General features: G+C 39.9%; 1 protein-coding gene across 1 annotated transcript in view; it reads left to right on the top strand.

Moving 5' to 3' along the window:
• MYLK4 (myosin light chain kinase family member 4) overlaps window positions 1–18,957 on the top strand; it is a 95,305-nt gene extending 76,348 nt beyond the window's left edge. Inside the window, exons 8-14 of the mRNA XM_081057466.1 lie at window positions 126–267; window positions 3,055–3,125; window positions 3,916–4,044; window positions 4,710–4,862; window positions 8,115–8,193; window positions 12,017–12,088; window positions 14,699–18,957. Of these exons, the coding sequence (XP_080913592.1) occupies window positions 126–267; window positions 3,055–3,125; window positions 3,916–4,044; window positions 4,710–4,862; window positions 8,115–8,193; window positions 12,017–12,064 (622 nt within the window). The 3' untranslated portion in view covers window positions 12,065–12,088; window positions 14,699–18,957. The remainder of the gene's footprint in view (window positions 1–125; window positions 268–3,054; window positions 3,126–3,915; window positions 4,045–4,709; window positions 4,863–8,114; window positions 8,194–12,016; window positions 12,089–14,698) is intronic.
• The last annotated feature ends 499 nt before the right edge of the window (window positions 18,958–19,456 follow it).

The raw sequence follows: 19,456 nt of genomic DNA, 5'->3' as shown, positions 1-19,456 counted from the left end.
GGCAGAGAAATAACTATGCATACACCTCTGTTGGAAGACTTAGAGGAGCCTAAACACCAAACTGCCACAAGAAAAATGTGTTCATTAAGGAACGACTCAGGACTTCACTCCTCTTCTCTCTGCAGTGTGGATGGCGGTGAGCTGTTTGACCGGATCATTGATGACAACTATAATCTGACTGAGTTTGATACCATCCTGTTCATCAAGCAGATATGTGAGGGGATACGATACATGCATCAGATGTATATTCTCCATTTGGACCTGAAGGTAGAGCATGGTTTGTATCCCAACCTCCGCCCTTGTGTGGATCAGAGGACCCTGTCAGATACTATACACCAGCTTGGGAAATTGATAGTGTCACTAGGTACATATTCAGGAGTTAATAAAAATCTAGATTCTTAACCTCATCCGCCCACTCCCAACTTCTGTCATGCCCTAATATGTTCACGTCTCCTTCTTTACGGACTACTATTCAGATTCTTGTAACATGCCTGTGTGAAAGGAATCCATGTGGGAGATGGTTTCCTTCAAAGTTTAGAATTAAAACCACCACCACCACCACCACCACCACCACCACCACCACCACCACCACCACCATGGTATCCTTGTGTCCCTGTCATTATTAGGGAAAGTAGGTGGGAGAATTTTAACTAACTGAAAATACCCTGGTAGTAGCCAAACTTTCTAGCTCTCCAAGAGTCCCCAACATTCTTCTAAAATTCTTTCAGGAGGCTCTGGACTTTAGGGATTTGTTTTTCTATTGGCATGCTAGAGCACTGAGGAGAAGCCTATGGCAGAATGGGATATGGAGCAGCCAGAGAGTGCTAAAATACTAAGGAACAGGAAAGGATAGTGGGAGTGGGACTGGACACCACGCTGGAAATGGTGGAAAGCTTTTGTAAGCAGCCAGGAGTTGAGATGCCTTCCTTTCTTCTCTTATTTAATGACTTTTCCCTTTTGATCTCTCTCCCATTACGAAGTCTCTAGAATTGGACTATACCAAATAACAACCAATGAAAGGCCCGGGCCCTGTAAGTCTGACTAGCTCTACTATTAGGGTTAAGAATCATAAAGTTCATCCTCTTGTGTGGTTCAATCCTTTTCTTATTTCCCTGTTTGCACAGCATGGCAGTGAGATAAAATTCTATATAACGTACCACCTATTGCGAGTCATCAGGGATTATAGAGCTGAATGAATTTAACTTCCTCAAATAGTTTTCCATGGGCCTCTCTTCCTATAACTTGGCTTTCCTCGCTGTCTTGATTTATGTACATTGCCTCTCGCATTCACAGGGCAGGAGGAAGTGGTGTATAAAATGGCAAAGTGAGAGGTTAAAAATCATTACCACAGCCCATGGCTCTGAGCTGAGTTTGATAATGCGTATTTTCATGGAGCATTTCATTGAGTGTAGATATTCTACAGATATCCCTAAAGGGATTTGATTGGCAACTGGAACTAGGACCTGGCCTATCGTAAGTCAAACAACTCCATATGTGGCTTCATAATGTTGATTGAGGACTTGTAATGGGTAATTTTAGTTATGGCTTGTATGTAAAGATAATAATAAAGGTGACAGCTGGATGGGTCATTAAGGACCAGTCATCCCATTTAGAAAGCTCCTTGGGAGGAAAAGGGCCAAAAATATTTAGTGCTTGTCACTATATAGAGGAAATTAGAGGTGACTTAAAAGTGGTCCACTTTATATTTTTCTGTGTTTTACAAGTCTCATTTAATGATTATGCTTTAATTTCATAATTAGAAAAAAAAATTTACCTTTTGAAGTGACCTCAAAGCTGTTTCTTTATATTCTGCAAACAAATTTTTTTTATGACATAGTATTCTTTGACAACTGGACAGCTTTATACATGATTGATCAGTTTTTAAGCATAAAACCAAATGTTCTTATATAGCACCCACTTCTCTATAAATAGCTTTTACTTATAGACATTTGTTTTAGAGATATTTTAGAAAAGAGCTTCCAAAGACATTATGTCCAACCAAACAGCCTATTGAATATTGATAAGGAGACACTATGTCATTTCATAAAGTGTTCCTGAGTTTCTGATCTCCTGTGAGCCTCCTCTCCATCCAGACAGATGTGTGTGGGTGAGGGGCAGCCAGGATAGCACCTAAAGGATTGGACATGGGATCCTGGGGCCTCAATGACTCAGCTAATGCCCCTCAACTCTCAGAGAAGAGTCAAGATTAGAGCTTGCGGCAATTGGTTGAAAATTTTCTCTTTTATGGATGACCTTAACTTTAAATCAAATCTCTTATATTTCTCTGACCTCAGTTTTTCTGTCCCAACAAATGTAGGTACACTAGTCCGACATTGTATAAACCCTGAGTTGCAATGCTACTATCTACATTTTCCCCTCTTCACCCCAAGACTGTCAGATTCGCAGGGCAAAGTCTTCCCAGAGTCAAACTCCAAGGGAACATGCAGAAAAGTGTTTTAGGCATTGAGACCAAACTGAGTAAAACTTTGGAACTGCAGAGAATGAAGAATGAACGAGGGAAAGCCTTCCCTTTGACGTATGACTTTCCCTAGACTAATCACAAAGGAAAATCTGGAGGTCAGTAGTGTTCACATTACACTGCATATTCAGTGTGGCCGTTTACATGAATCAGGCCATTTCTCTTGGAACTCATAAATCCTTGGGAAAAATATTCCCCCAAGAAGGGGAAATTCATACTTCATAATTTTAGGGGGGCAGACGTCAAGTCTGAGACGGCCTTCACCAGTGCATTTAGAAAGCACTGAAGCAACCCTTCTCTTTCTTCCCTCAAGGAGGCCTCTGCCTGAACTCACATCATGGTAAACTGCAGAACCCGAGAGAGGAACAGGCAGGGTAACGCAGGGTTGGCATGGTACCCACAACCTCATCTACCACATAATTAAAGGAGAAAATACCCACACAGACAAGCCAGACCCACAGTGAAAGGCCTGATATGTTTTTCCTGAGCATCCTTGTATTTTTAGTTGTGGTTCGAGGACAATTTGAGTGAATGATGGTTGTTTTCATTGCTAATATGTCTCTTTCTACTGGCAGCCTGAGAATATCCTGTGTGTGAATCGGGATGCCAAACAAATAAAAATTATTGATTTTGGATTCGCCAGAAGGTATGGCTATTTGAACATATTAATAGGTGTATGAATGGAGTAAGGGAGCATAATGGGTGCTCTTTCTTTGCAAAGATAAATCTGATATCCCTTGGTTTCATACCCTCATTTAGATTTAACTTAACAAATGTTTCAGCTTTCCATTGCTGACTGTGGGATTTGAATGTTTAGAAGTTTCTATAGTGCATGCAAGAAAAAATTAAAACTTAATACAATGAAGTTATTAAATTTGAAAACATTAATTTAGAATTTGTAAGAGTTTGTCTTAGTCTTTTATATTTGTTCCATCTGTAAAGAGAAGATTTACTTATAAAGAAGTTAATCGCGTAAACAAGATCGCAAAGGGTCCTCGCTCATGTAAGGTTTTTAAGGGGACGAAGAGCACATTAACGATGAATATAAAATAGATGTACACTATTGCATTTTATTTCTTCATTAGTATGGGCTCATTCAATACATTGACATGTCAAGGATCATATCAGTTTTTACTTTTTCTTTCTCTTTTTTCTTTTTTCATATTCTATAATTCATGTTTTTAATTATTCTGAGCGGCTTTTGTTACAACCGTTTCAGGTTGTTGAGGTTTTACTGTATGAATGATGACTTAAAACTCCTAGGGCTTCTTCATAAATTTTGACACTAAGTTTTAAATATGTAATTTCTTTTAAAGTCTATCTATTTTAAATTTGCTGTATGGCTGAAGCTTTTTTGTCTTAGATACTGCATCATTTCAATTTCCAGGATTTTTGATTGACACTCTCCATCCCTTCACTTGTCTCCTAAATTTCAGATACAAGCCCAGAGAGAAGCTGAAGGTGAACTTTGGAACCCCAGAATTTCTTGCCCCTGAAGTTGTGAACTATGATTTTGTTTCCTTTCCCACGGACATGTGGAGTGTGGGGGTAATTGCCTATATGCTGTAAGCAGATCTTTCTGACAGTCTCAATCATTATGCATATTCTAAAAGGTTTTGCTGTTTTGCATAAAAGCCCCAACTTAGGTCTTTTAAAAATAAATAAATAACACTGTACCATATTCAGTTACTTTCTAGGTTCTATTGAATCCTGTGGGTGAAAGGAGTAAATTCTTTCCCTGCACATCATCTGAAAAAGTAAATGTATGTCTTTTTCACTAATCATTTTAATACCTATGATATCATCCAATGCCTTAAAAGTAACTAAAAAAAAAGAAAAAAAAAGAAAAAAAAAGAAAAACCAAACCTTTGTGTCCTGATCTCCTAAATGACTAATGTTAGCCTCACTCCTTAGAGGCGACAGTCCTGGTGTTGGCCCTCTGAGCATATGGCAGATTTTTACCAGCTGTAAGTGCTTTAAAAAGAAGTTGTATTGGTCTTTGAGATTCATATTCAAGAACAGGTGCTGCCTTCATTGCTGTAGTTATTTAGGAGTTGGGGTGGGGGAGGTAAGCATCTTGTTCATTGTAAAAATCTATTATAAAATTATGTTTAATTATTAGGTTGTTTGCTTTCTTTCAGTTTTAAATGACAGATCCCAAAAAGCAACCTATCAATAAAGGGTTTGAAGCTGTTTAAAAAATAATCACTCTGGACACTGTGTCTTACAGACTTAGTGGTTTGTCCCCCTTCCTGGGCGATAACGATGCTGAGACCCTGAACAACATCCTGGCCTGCAGGTGGGACTTAGAGGAGGAGGAATTTCAGAACGTCTCAGAGGAGGCCAAGGAGTTCATCTCCAAGCTTCTGATTAAGGAGAAGAGGTAACCCAAGTTCATTCTGGGCTCTGGAAGCAGTAAGGATAAGAGTGGGACCGCCCACTTCCAGGATCATTAGAATTCTTATCAGATCACTACTGAAGTCCCTTAGTGAAATCTCTGATGCCTGTGCAAGGTTGTAAATAGGATGAGTTTGACGCTCTTGACCCAATTTACGGATATCTTTGACTGCTCTGGTCATGAGCCTGAATGGGGCTGCAGAAACTCCCCTCCTTCTGCGTTTTGCAATAAAGCTCTAGCAATTAGGGGCTCATGCTGGGCGTCAGTGGACTCACCCTCTAAATGAAGGGTTTGGGATAAGTTATTTCCATGATGCCTTTCACATCTACAAAGCACATATATAGCTCTGTGTAGCTGTAGACTTAACTATCATTTCATTTGAGAACCTACAATGGGCCAGACTGTTCCAAGTGCTTTATGGACATTATCTTTTCAACCCTCACCCAACTCCATGAGCTGGAAATTATCATTACTATTTTATGGATGAGACTGTCTCTAAGTAGTTTGCCCAAGGTCATACAGCTAGTAAGTGGGAGGACTTATAATCAAACACAAGCTGACCTTCCCCTAAAGCCATCACTTAACTGTTCGTTATGCATTACATGGCCTTCTGTTTTCTGTCATGCTAAGACCACAATCATTCAAAATTCGGTGGTTAAAGAGTGATGTTGACATATACGGGCTTGCATTTTAGAATTATGGACAGGGGATGGACACTGCCCTTAACCTGTCACACACAGTTTTAGATGGTTTTATGTCTAAGATATATTACAGTAGATAGTATTTAAGATTCTCAGGGACAACAATATTTGCTTTATTATTTCATCATCTTTATGGCTTTTGAGTTATTAATAAACATGACCACGAACCAATACATAGGAGGGTGCCATGGAGGAGGGTGATAAAGAAACAACATGGGTAATGGGTGTGGCTCAGTGCCTGACACACAGGAGGCTCTTTTCCTCAAGCAATTAATTAATTATCTACCACCTGCCAGGAAATACGTCTTGGGCATTGAGAACAGTTGTAGAAAGCCCAGTCCTTGCCTTTAGGTAACTCATGATCTAATAGAAAAGATAGGTGTTTTTAAAAAGCTATAATACAATGTGGTTCATGCAAAGACAGAGTATATTGAAAAGGGCCAGAACTGAGTCCTAAAGTGGGAAGGAAGACTTAGCCAGGCTGGAGGTCTCAGTCTGAGAGGAGGGGCCATGAACAGACTTTGGTTTTATCTTTAATGGAAAAGCACAACAGCTGATGTTACTGTTATTATTATTTATACAATACTTAATGCCAGGCAGAGAACAGATGGAAAATGTTAACTCTATCAAATCTTTGGTGGATGATAAATACACATTTACTGAGAAACTATTTTACAGATACAGTAAGTCCTCACTTAACATGGATAGGTTCTTAGAAACTGACTTTAAGCAAAATGATATATAACGAAACCAAACTTAACCACAGGCTAATTGATGTAAACAAGAGTTATGTTCCTATGACATATTTCTGGTCACAAAAACATCACCAAACTTATACATAATGATCCAAAACACCAAAAATAAAGGTGAGCTATACATAGAGTAAGAAAAATTACTAAAAACAAGTAAGATCATTTTTTTCCATCCCACTTATTCCAGTGCAGGACCCTGGTTGGCCTGAACCCATCCGGCAGCTCAGGGTGCAGGCAGGCCCCACCCTGGACAGGAGCCTTCCATCACAGGGCCACTCACACACACCCACATTCACTCAGTTGGGGACAGTGTGGACATGCCATTTCACCTCATGTGCACATCTCTGGGATGTGGGAGGAAACCGGAGTCCTCAAAGAACTCATGTAGACATGGGAAGAGAGTGCACATTCCACAAGGACAGTGGCCCCAGCTGGATACAATTTTTCTTCTCATCATTATAAGGAAATGACATTGAACAAAATAATGTTATTCGAACACTTTTATGTGTTCTCTGATTTAATCATCTGGACATCCTGTGGCATATGGATATTATCACCATTATTTTATACATGAGGACATTGCAGCTGAGAGCAATGAAGCAGTCACACAGCTCCTCAGGGCAGATGCAGAGCCAGGCCTGTTGGGCTCCAGCCCCCACGTCCTGCCTGCTCCCTCAGTCTGAGGCTTTCATTAATACCTAAGGAGCAACAAATACACATTTGGGCAGAATGACAACTGGCTAGGTATTCAAGTCAATACTCGATGAAACTAAGGCCAGTGCCAAATCCCACTATCATAGAGCATAAAATACTCTCTCTCTCAACTTACATTCATTTTCCACCTATTTCTCTATTTACTGGATTTGCCATGTATAATGCGCACTATTTGGCCCAAATTTGTGAGAGAAAAATAAGGATGCGCATTATACATGGGTAGTACTAATTCTGTATCTATATAAATGTTTTTAATTCTTTTATTTATGTTTATAAGTTAAAAGTGTAACTCTAGAAATCAATAACGACATCCGTATGCAATATAATACCCTGGAATACGATCATTGGTTTTGTTGAACTTAACGATGAACTTGCAACAACAAAGAGTTCTTGGCCTTCTGTGATGCGTAAATATGGTAAATTTGTTACCAGTACATAAAATTCCTTATACCATAATATGCTAAAAAATAAGTGCTAAAATTCCTTATAATAAAAAGCAAGTACCTAAATGTAAACAAATGAAAATTTGAATTAAAAAATTAAAACAAAAGATTTGTTTCCCCTGAAAGTTTGGACCAAAAACATGGGTGCTCATTATACAAGGCAAAATATGGTAACTGTTCAAAGCTTCTTAACTCAAAAGTTAGTAAATACACATTATTCAACAGTTTTAATACATAAATTGCTTTTGCAATCATCAAGAATCGTTATAGCATTCTGTTCTTATAATAATAAACATACATTTATTCTTTGACTGACAGAAGTTCAATTTATAAAGCTTAGACATTACATCAAGAACGGTTACTTATATTTGAAAGTAGATGTTCAGTCATTAACAAAGATTTTCAATTTTTTTGCCTTGCTTTGTCTAACAACCCATGTTGTTACCCTGGTTGGATTAAATGGTAACCCACACAACACTGGTAACAATTCCAGAGAAGGCAGAATTGACTGTGAATTTGACATTTGGCACCTCGTCTTCCAAAGGCAGTGGTCAGAGCTGAGGTTGAATGGCATAAGCAGGACTCATTTGGTACATTCCCACTAATAACCTTCTGAATTTCCTTTAGTTGGAGAATAAGTGCAAGTGAAGCCCTCAAGCACCCTTGGTTGTCAGATCACAAGCTCCACTCCAGACTCAAAGCACAGGTGACCGAGGCTCTTTGTCTCTCTTCTTCTTTTGTAGTTAGCCTGTCTTTTGATGATCAGATGCCAGAGGCCGTCTGATTTAATTTATCTCTAAGTTATGTACTCTAAGATGCCAGAGTTTCTTTCTAATTCCTTTTCTCACAGCCTTCAAATCTTGTGCTAGTGTTAAATTGCTTAAAATGCTTTTATTGAGCAGTTTGTGTTTTTTAAAATAATTGTTACTTGTTATTATACTTATTATTAAATCATTGTAACCATTATAAACTGTATTATGCACACATTCTTAAACACACATATAGCCTAGATATATAAACAAGTTCAGAAGAATATATGCTAATGTATGCATGCCTCCTTAAAATAGAACTCAGAATTCTAACTTCTATGCTTACCTGATTTAGTCTGCTCTGGGTACCAAAAACTATAATACTTAGCTTGGTCCAGATGTTAATCTAAGTCTTTGTGAAGGATCCTCGTACCAGAGACTAAATGGAGATGACTGAAGTGTTTGTTGAGAATAACTAAGCCCACACACCACAATAACTTATTAGAATAAATTCCCTAACCACTCTCATTGCCTTAATTACCATTTATATTCTGACACCGCCATATGTCCCTTCAGCACAGATTCTTTCCTAAGCTTCAGGTACCTATATCCACTGGACATTTCCAGTTGGATTTTCTCAGTCCTAAACCAAACTCATGTTCCCCCACCTCACCTCATCCTCAACCATCCTCCCAGAATGACCCCCACTCAATGGCCTGCACCAGATCCCAGGACATTTATTTGTTTCCTCTTTCTCCCTCAATTCCCCATCTCACGTTTAATTTATCTCTAAGTTATGTACATTATTTTCCCTAATTACTTCTGGAATATGTCCACTTTCTCCATCCCCATGGTTATCTTGGCCCTGGACACCCCTCACCTGAATTCCACAATAGCCTTCTCTAGACTATCTCCATCCAAATCAAAGTGGATTATACAAAGGACACAAAAGCAGATGTGTAACATTGATACAACTTTTAAAGTAACATTTAAGTAACTTTTAAGTAACTAACATTCAGAATGTTCAACTGGGCAAGATACATATAGAAGCAGTAAGCAATCTAGGCCTCCAGGCCTCCAGGCCTCCTTGAGGATAGATCCGACACGGTATCAGTTAAGATGGCCTCCGTCAAGCCCTGGCATAGTTTGCATTTGATATACTTTCATTCCCTCCATCTCTGCTCCTCATCCACCCGTTCCTCAGGATTTTGGAGTGCAGCTTTTCACTGACCAGCAAACCTTGGAATGACTGTGCTTCCAGGTACTCATTTTTTCCACATTCAGTTTTTATTGAAATTAACTTTGCTTCTAAATTCAGCATCAGTACTAAGTTTTATTTGTGTCTGAATATACCTTTCCTTGATAATTGGTACTGATGTCAAGTAAAAATAGAATTATTACCTAGTTGGTACCTTACCCAGACTACATAAACTGCTTATTAGGGTTACCAACCTATTTTGGGTCAATTTTCCACCAATGTATTTTTATCCAAGCTTATTGGTGTCTAAATACACTTTGACATGGTAGTACAATATGGAAACCACAGCAGATAATTAATGACATTATACAGTTTAGAAAGTGTTTAAAAATATTTTAAAAACCGTAAAACAGAAACAACAAGAATCACCTTTTTGTTACTCTATACAGCTGCTGGTACCTAAGGTGAATAAATATTTCAAGAATGGTGAGGATTTTTTTAAAAATTCCATTGTATAAATCTAGTCAGTTATCATGAAAGTTATAATTTTATGGCACTGTTCCAGGCACTATTCTAACTGTTATACAAAATATTAACTCATTTAATCCTCATATCAATCCTCTGCAACAGGAACTGTTAGTATCCTAATTCTGTAGATGAGGACACTGAGGACAAGGGTTCAGTACGTGTATAGGATCCCATGAGGAGCAAGTGACGGAGCCAGCATCCCAAAACAGGCAGGCAGGCCCTGGAATCTGGGCAGAGCTTCACCCCTCTGCTGTCCTGCTCTATAATGGGCTGCTGGGTGAAGGGGACCTGATGATGTTTCCAGAACGATTCATGGACCGTGGAGTTTCGGTGTTTTGAAAGCCAATACTTGAGTTTAATATATTTCATTTTTCAATGAAATACTGAGGCTAAATTTTCCCAGAAGATTCATTTTTGGAAAAATCTTGGTTCTAATATGTTCTATAAAATGAGAATTTAACTTTATGTTGAAAATTTAATTCTTATCCAAAACTACTTACTACTCAAATCTTAATTCTATTTTTAAAAGTCATTTATAAATTTTTATTTATTTCTTTTAATTGTTCCATGCTTAAAAGGACTTACTGCTTCTTAACCACTGAGCATGCCTCTACTCAGTCACTGAATTTGAGAAGAATTTTTTTTTTCTTAAAATTAAGGTCCTGAAGGTCTCTGCCTTCTGTATTAAGCTCAAGATGACAGCTGTGGTTCTCAGCTTTTCTTATGACCCCAACCACCCTCCGTCAGACACAGCTCTCAGCTGGGGTGGAACAAAGCATTCCCAAACTACAAATCTTTTAGAACTTGGCAAGCACCTACCGCAGAGTTAATAAATGCTTTGGGGCTGAAGGAAGTGACACTGAGCAAATATGACGTGGTTTCTTTTCTCCCAGAGCTAATAAGCCTTCTACCTTTCCCTCTCATTCCCAGAGCTACTCCCTTCGCTCATGCCTTTCTTTCAATTTACTGAACTAATAACGTAACCTATGAGCTGGTATTCAGCCTCCATTGACTCTCTTCTCTAATTCACCAAATCATGATGCTTAAAACTACAATTCTGATCATATTCCTCCAATCAGACAATCTCCAAGTGTTCCCCGTTGTCCACACCAAACACACCCAGCAGTCCACGCCTGCTCCCATGCACCCTGACCTTGTTTTCCACTCTTGTCTCAGCTGCTCCTTCTGTATCACCCCAAATCATAGTGACGGTCAAGGCCTATTTTAAATGCCACCTCCTTTAAGATGACTCTACTCAGTGCCCAAACTGGAGGTGTTTTCTCTGTTTCCTTGAACCTCTCTGGTGGCACTTATCTAACTCTTTTCGACTAGGTTTGAAAACTTTTGGAAGAAGCCTTTTCTGTATCTGACTCATATTTGTAGTCACTGCAGCCCCAGTTTCAGTCTTGATTCTTGTGCTTTGTCTATGTGAATTATGTTGCAGGAATTATGTTTTGACAAAACATATGTGTAAAAATTAAGTGTCATTATGTGCTAAGCTCTTCATCTCTGAATCTGAGGGGAAGGGTAGTGATGACAGGTGTTCTAGAGGAGGGTAGGGGTGTGTTTCGCTGGACTTTTTTTTTAAAAATTAGTTTCAGGTGTACAAAACGATGCAATAGTTAGACATTTCACTCCTCACAAAGTGATAGCTCCCCTCCCCCAATCTACTGCCCCTCTGGCATTGTGTGTATCTTATCTATCTATTACAATTCCATTGACTCTATTCCCTATACTGAACTTCATATCCCATGACTATATATATATATATTTATACATATATTAAATTATAGTTGACATAAAATATTATTCAGCTTCAGCGTCAGGTGTACAGTGCAGTGGTCAGACACCTACACCATCCATGAAGTGGTCTCCCTAGCTAGCTGGGGATGCAGGTCAGGATATCCGTCAGAGGATTGTCAGCAATTAGGCTTCGAGAACTCCTGAAGAGCATTTTCTACTCAGTAGTAAGTTACTTTCTCAAGTGTTTTCATAAGTCAGGAACTGATGAAAGAAGTTCTAATCCTTCTGAAAATGTCTTCTGGTTTTCCTAGAAGAAGAAGAAATGCTGCTCTGAAGCACAGAACCCTGTGACCAAATAGTGTACGGAAGGCGCCCATTGAAAGGTTGGTCTTGGGTCTTTCCCTGAAGAGGTGTTTGTAAAGCCTTCAGAGAGAGGAGCAAGAAAGAAATCGAATGTTTATTGCACGGACTATGTGGGAGGCAAGGCAGTGTTTTGGCTAAGGGAGAGGGCCCTGTAATCAGACTGCTGCATTTGTAACCTGGCTCTGCCATTTTCTGGCAGAGAAACCTCAGTTTCCTGATTTGGGGGTTGGGGATAGTCTTACTTCCTAAACCTTTGAGTGGCTCCAATGAGATAATCCAAGCAAAGCCCTTAGACCAGGACCTGGCACATAGGAGAAGCTGTCTCTGGTAGTCCTTGCAAAAATTGTATTAGATCAGAGGAAGTAATATCCTTTTTAACAGAGAGAGAAACCAAATCTCGAGACTCAGAGACTAAAGAACACTAGTCGATGGTAGAGTGTGCTTCTCTCAGGTGTCTCTGAATCCAAAGTCTACTGAGCTGCCTCCTGGTCCTGGCCCCATCTTGGACCCCAAGGACTCATCACTTCATACAAAGTCTCTACCCTGTTTAGAGTTTTGTTGAAATTCTTAAGAGATAGTTTTGCAAATAAATATTTTTTATTATATCAATCAGCCAGCCCAATGTATGCCTTAAAGGAGAAGCCTAAGAAACATGCAATTATTACAGATACTTTTAGGAATGCCGACGTTTATGTCCTTGTTGGGGAGCCATTCACCCTCCAGCAAGTCAGCTCCCTAATCTTGACCAGTAAGTGCATGGCCATTGTTGGAGCTCAATTTTAACAACTATCAATATAGGACTTACGATTCTTGCTGCTCACTGGTCTTAAACTTTTATTCTGATTTGTATTTATTCTCGTCCGAAGGTTTTGTTTGTCTCTTTGACTATGTATGTTCTTGTAAGCTGCTTTGAATCTTTTGTAGCATAAGATTAGGTAAAAATAAATCTATAAATCATAATAAATGTCACAAATCAGCATTAGAAAAGCATTCGGCCTTTAGTGTAAGGGTTGCTTATGAGTCTATCACTTATTGAGAAATATATGACCAGTCAGCAAGAAGGCTTGTGCTTTCCACACACAAGGACCATTCCTGTTTGTCAAAAATACCACAGACATTAAAGTTTTGGGAAGAGCAAAGTGTGCAGAAAGGGCTCTCCATGCTCCCAGCCCTGGTTCGGAGTGGTCACTGAGGAGGGGTCGTTGGCCTTTGCTGTGAGCTGAGTTCCAGAGTCTACAGGCAGTGGGCCTGTGTTGTTCCTTCTGTCCCCTCCCCCATTCCTTCCCCAAGTTGTTTGTCCTGTTACCACAAACCCTGAGGGTTTGGCACAAACCACCTTCCCACCATAAACACTGGAGTCATTTTTGAGGCCTGGCGGGAATGAATTCACTGGGTGGCAGGAGGTTGCATTGTAAACCAGACCTTATCAGGGAAGAATGAGGAGGAAATGACTGGTGGGAGGTGGTAGAGTTCTTCCACATCAAGCTGGTGCTTTGAACCCAACTCCCTGGAAGACAGTGACAGCCCAAGCAGTGATAGTTGTACAGAGGACAAAGACAAAAGTATTTGAGCTGGTCATATGCTGTCATGGTTAGGTACCATCTTTGTTGGAATAGCTTAATGAGACCTCTCTCTGAACTCAGTCAGGTCTGCCTCCTGATGGTCTATTGGGCTGGCTGCCTTCCTTTCCTGGGTCCCTCAGCTTCATATCTGGCCACAGAAATTCGCCTTGTTCCCACTGCAGGCTGGGGAGAGTTATTTCACGTCCACACAATGTGGATACTTCCTAGTTTACTTTCTTACTTTTTTTTCAAATTAAAATTTAAGCTTAAGATAGTAACTCTGGGAGCAGCCTCATTTAAGAAGAATGCTTAAAAAAATAGATTATTCTTCACAATATTTCCTGCCAGAATAAGACGGGGTTTTGGGCAAGATATATTATGAGTAAAACCAACTTTGAGATAATATTGATTTTAGAAATCTGGTGGTTGAAGATTATTTCTGCGGAAAAACTACAGCTTCCAGGACCTATGAATAAGGCATAATCCGCAATGTAAATTGTGGCGTATAAATCTCCTGCAATTTGTTAGAGGTTTTTTGATGTGTTGAGGAAACACTCTAAAAATTACTCTAAAAACGGTGACATTTCGTTTCGTGTTTCTGTTGCATCTTTTGCCAGCCTGTGAGATAAATTTAGCGTACCTCTTCAGATCCATAGGAATGATGTGAGCCGCAGACTCTGCGGGCCCCAGGTCAGATGTGGCTCTAAAGCAAATGCAAGTATTTCCACGCGTGACCCGCAGCCTCACTTTGATGCTGAGATCAAGCTGACAGAATGGATGGGTGGCAGCAGCCTTGGGAGCTGGCTGTGCTTCAGATGAAACAAAGAGGCCTTGTCCTTCGATATTGCAAATAGTACTAAAATATCTTGCATAAACTGAAAAGAAAAAAAAAACCCAACCCCACTCTGGGAAGCATTTGGAATCCTTCAAGGAGTTTCTTTTTTTCTCTCACATACACACATACATTATAAAAAATCGTGTGTGGTTTTCCTAAGGGGCACAACCAACTAATTACAATTTTAAAAGCCCTGTTGAATTAACAAGAGTCATATTTTGTTTGCTTTGCAGGAAAACTGCTGGGGTTGCTGCTGCCTGTGAAGATTTTTGGAAAAATCAGCAGTTCTGATGTCTTGACCCCTATGATGACTGGTGGCCTTGGGGAGGTGGGGGCCACCGCACTTGAACTCAGAGCACCCAGTCCCAGGGGAGACTCCCAGTGCTTTGGTCCTGGGGGCACAGGCAAAATCCCTCCCGTGGGCCCCCTCCCCACACCCCATGGTAGCGCACACTAGGCAAGAGGTTACCCTGCCATCTTGGGGTTTTTTATTTTATTTTTATTTCTTGATTTTAGTCACTGGGGTAAGGGGTGCATTCTTTCTGCTATTTCTCAGTTTACTAGTGCAGTCATACTGGAGATTTATTTTGAAACCTGGATGATGCATTTGGAGGGAGAAAACTGCTTCCAGTTATTAAACTATGCCTTTCAAAGGGGTGATTGTATCGCCAGAAAAAATTCTAAGTCTGTGCACTTGAACACTTAGTTTCTCACAGTTTATTATTTTGATTTGGTCTCCAATCAGGTGAATCCAATTGAGAAATAATTTACTTTCTGGAACATAAGCTTTCTTTGAATTCTGAGGCAAGAGGCAGCAGACCTTCTATCTTCCATTTATGCTGTGCTTTCCTCCAAGTGCATCAGTTTCTCCCAAGTCGCAGATTCTCCTTCTAATGAACAACGTGCATTTTCACAATGCCCTCTCTGCTCTCTGCTGATTGAACATTCATGTGTGAAATATGTTGGTTTTGAGAGGTGGTGTGAGGGGTTAATGTTTATGCTTAGTCTTTAAAGTCGAAACCTTTGGAATAATGTTAGCAGTCCTGAGAGCTTTCCTGTTGCACTTTTCCATGAGGAGTGGGTCTTGTGCGTCCTGCCAAAGGACAGCGCTGTGCTTGCAATGACGTGACTTGGGAAATGGCACTCAAGTAACCGTGAACGTTTCTGAAGACTCATGATACTACTTAACCAGAGTCTCTTGCAGCTCAGGGCTGTGAAGAAAGCGCATTCCCAAATCAAAGGTGAGGAGGGGAACACCTCTACTCCCTTTTTGGACATGAGAATCATTTCCAGTTGGAAGCTTCTGCTTATTCCTGAGCTGCTGTACCATTTCATTCAGATATTTAAGAGGGAAATGAGCCCTCCTGAGATGGCACCGAAAGGCACACGGCCTGTAAAGAGTGGTTTCTTTATGAAGAGAAAATGCAAAGCCACATTAACTCCTATTACACATGCAACACCACGCTCACCATTCATGGCTGTATTAGTGAGGGCACTTCTATCTTGCGCTGATTGGCTTTTCACCATTATTTCTCATGTCCTCCCAGTGAATCCTTATAGCATGCCCATGAATAACTCCTACCTGTGCAATGCCCTTCTTCTCATGTGTAAGGTAAAGAGAAAGTAGAGACAGGAGAGATGTTTAATTTAGTTAAGGCCACATGCCAATTTAGTGGTCATACAAGCTATAAAACGGACTCCTTTCTAGCCTCTGTTCTTACATTATGATGCATTTTCTTTTTTCCTTTGGCCTATGCATTTATCCAAGGCTGGTTTCTCTTGTTCCTGTTATGTGACTATGCTTAAAATGTTTAATTTAGTTTCCTTAAAAAAAAAAAAAGTCCTGTGACTGAAGTGTTATATTACTGTGCTATCTTTAGCTGATGGGATTCATGGAGCCTGGAAAAATACAAGCCAGTGCATGCATTAATACGCAGACCACAGAGAGCTGGCGTTCGCTCAAATGCTAAATAAGACACAGGGGTCTGATTTGAAAGCCCTCACGGAAGACTTTCTGTCCTGTGCTGTGCCTTCTCTAGCAGAGGGAGCAGAGGTCTTTTGCGTGGTGTGCAGCTTGCGTCCAGTTCCCTTTCTGACTCACCTTGGCAGATAAGCTTGCCCTAGACCCTATTATACATGGAAGATCAGCCTAGGCCAAATAAAGGAATTATTTCTTTGCCAAATTATTCCGCTGATGACCCTGCAGTTAGTGGGTGTGATTTTTTTCAAAAGAGGTTTAGAAAGGAGACTCTGCTTTGAAACAGGATCTCCTTTGAATCTGTAGTTAAATTTCCACATTTGGATGGGGAGGCATCCCCCTGCCAGCGGGGTGCCTTTAAATGAGAGCTGAGGATGGTTTGCATTGCAGAGTTGATCAATTACAGTCTAGAGTTACGTGACAGGGGTGAATTTCAGTCTCTGGCTCATTCCGTCACCTCCCTCCATGGCCATGTGTGGCTGCTCCAACAAGAGCCCTAACTTGGTAAATTGCCTCTCTGATGGGAAAGGGGGCTTTGCGCAGCAGAGGGGTCAACCGGCACAGACCCCAGAAGCTCAGGCTGGCTAGACTGGGGCTATTGTGATCGATTTTTCCAAGTCATTTTTCCAAGTCATTAGGATTTGAGAGCCTGTATTTCTCTTGCACCCTCTTAATGGACATTATATAGCTTCGCTCACGTGCATTAGGCATTTGCTATTCCTTTAGTAAACGGAGGAAATTAAACACTGATGTGGCACTTCTCACTGCCTGGAGAGAAATAAACCTCACAAACTATTAAGGAAAAAGCATGCCCACATTTGTAATTTATAAGGTACCACACTTACCCAGAATCTGTTGTTATTTCAAAAGCAGGGAGAAAGGGCTCATGACTCAAATTGTAGCACAGAAACCTCTGAAATGGATTGTCACCTGAACTAACTTAGAGAAAAGATTTCTATGTTGAAATTGGGTCATTCTCGTGGTTGTTGAGTACCATAGGTTTGTTTTTAGTTGCTTTTTCTCTGACTTAATATTATTTTGCTTTCTTTTCTCAAAAATGTAAATAGGCATGCTGCCATTGTTGTGAAATACTTTGATGTGAATGTGTTTTCAAAGATGAATACTTACATTTTCACCATTTCTGCGGAAATTAATGTAGCAAAATTTTTCTTGTTTTAGAATCAAAATACGGATTTGATATTAGGGAAAAGAGGGTCTTGCCTATATTTCATTCCTTGTTTGTCCCTCCTGCCCCACTAGCCCACTGCGGCCGCTAGGCAAGGGGAGCCAGTATGCAGCAGTCCCTGTTCAGTTTGGGCTGTAGGTCAGTTGGGGGAAGCTCACCTGGAAAACCCATCTGTGAAAGTGTAATGAGAGGGAGACGCAGTGCACGTCCTGGCTGTGGGCAGTAGGCTCGGTTCAGCTCTCTGCTCCCTGGCAATTCCATCATGGGTATAGGGTCACAGACCACTGGGTCTCAGATCTCCCTAGCCACGCTGCTCCCCACTTTGCTTTTGCTCTTTTTCATTTTATTATCACTTCTTTTTATTTTTCTTAAGTTAGAATCAAAGTCCATTTTCTCATCCATCATGATGCTACCCTAAAAGCCTTTTGGGGATGAAAATTATACTTCCCAAAGGCAAATCGCTTTCTGTCCTAAAGGAAACTTGATGCTGGACTTACTACCGTGTTTCCCCGAAAGTAAGACCGGGTCTTACATTAATTTTTGCTCCAAAAGACACATTACGGCTTATTTTCAGGGGATGTCTTAGTTTTTCATGTACAACAATCTACATTTATTCAAATACAGTCATGTCATCTTCTTCTGGAACACTGTCATAACGTGCTAAATGTGTCCATCTGGCTGAGATCTTAACTGGGGCTTATTTTCAGGGTAGGTCTTATTTTTGAGGAAACACGGTAGATGTTCAATTCCTAGATTAAGATTACTTACATAGCATGAGTCTACCGTTTCTAATACTAGAAGTTTTATATACCGAGGGTGCCAAAAAATGTATGCAGATGACCTGTATTCATCTCTTGTTATTGGTATATATTGAGTACTACAATTTTAATATAGTTTGTGCCTTTCTTAAAATGTGTACACTTTTTTTTTTTTTGGACACCCTCTGTATTTCTCCTAGCTCCATTTTAGTCAGGTGTATTTTCCATAAGTAGTCTGTCTGAGCAGTTTCACCTTCCATGAAGGCTTATCACTCAACTACTACTTATTCAAAAGAGCAGAAAACATCTGATACCTGATTGTTCATATGTTGACTTATACATATTTTGTAGTTGTCTCAGCTGATAGATGTCAGTGAGTCCTTTTGATGAGGTGTATCTGTGTAGATGATAAATAAAAATGGATTCATAATATGGTGATTGCATATATCATGTATATTTTTTATTTCTGAACATCATTTCATTCAGCTGTATTTCTTTGCCTTATAAAGATGTTTAGCAGTCACATGCTCGTATATGTCTTATGTTGAAAAATAAACAGGGACCTTATTTATCCTTTGGTTAATGAGCTAAATTATTCAAAGAAATGGGCTTGGCAAATGTAATATAAACTTTCTCCTTTATGACAATCTTGTGACATTAAGAACACAAGCTACCTTGAAAGACTGATGTCACACTTATAGGAGCTCCAGAACCATCCTCAGGAATATGACCTAGTCCAATGGAGGGAAAACAACTCCCCTATTTGACCACATGGTGGTTACAATGTATCAACACAGGTTTAGGGTTTTTTTCCTATTAATACAAAAATATTTACAGAGATAGTACCAGAACATTGTTTAATAAATTATTAAGACAATTAGCAGCAATTTAATCCCTTAAATGTACCTTAGTAAATATTCTTCAGACCCTAAAAAGTGTTTGCCTCAGAAAAATCAACCACTAGATAAACTACAGTTTAAAATGGCCGCCCAGCCATCAACTGCCACATTGCATCTTGGTTGGAAATGCTGCTGGGACTGGTCAGCTCCAAGGCTTGCCCATGGATCTG

The sequence above is a fragment of the Rhinolophus hipposideros genome (genome assembly GCF_964194185.1).
Source record: "Rhinolophus hipposideros genome assembly, chromosome: 8".
Lineage (NCBI taxonomy): Eukaryota > Metazoa > Chordata > Mammalia > Chiroptera > Rhinolophidae > Rhinolophus > Rhinolophus hipposideros.
Note: the sequence above shows the minus strand (reverse complement) of the source record. Positions and strands in the feature narration are given on the sequence as shown.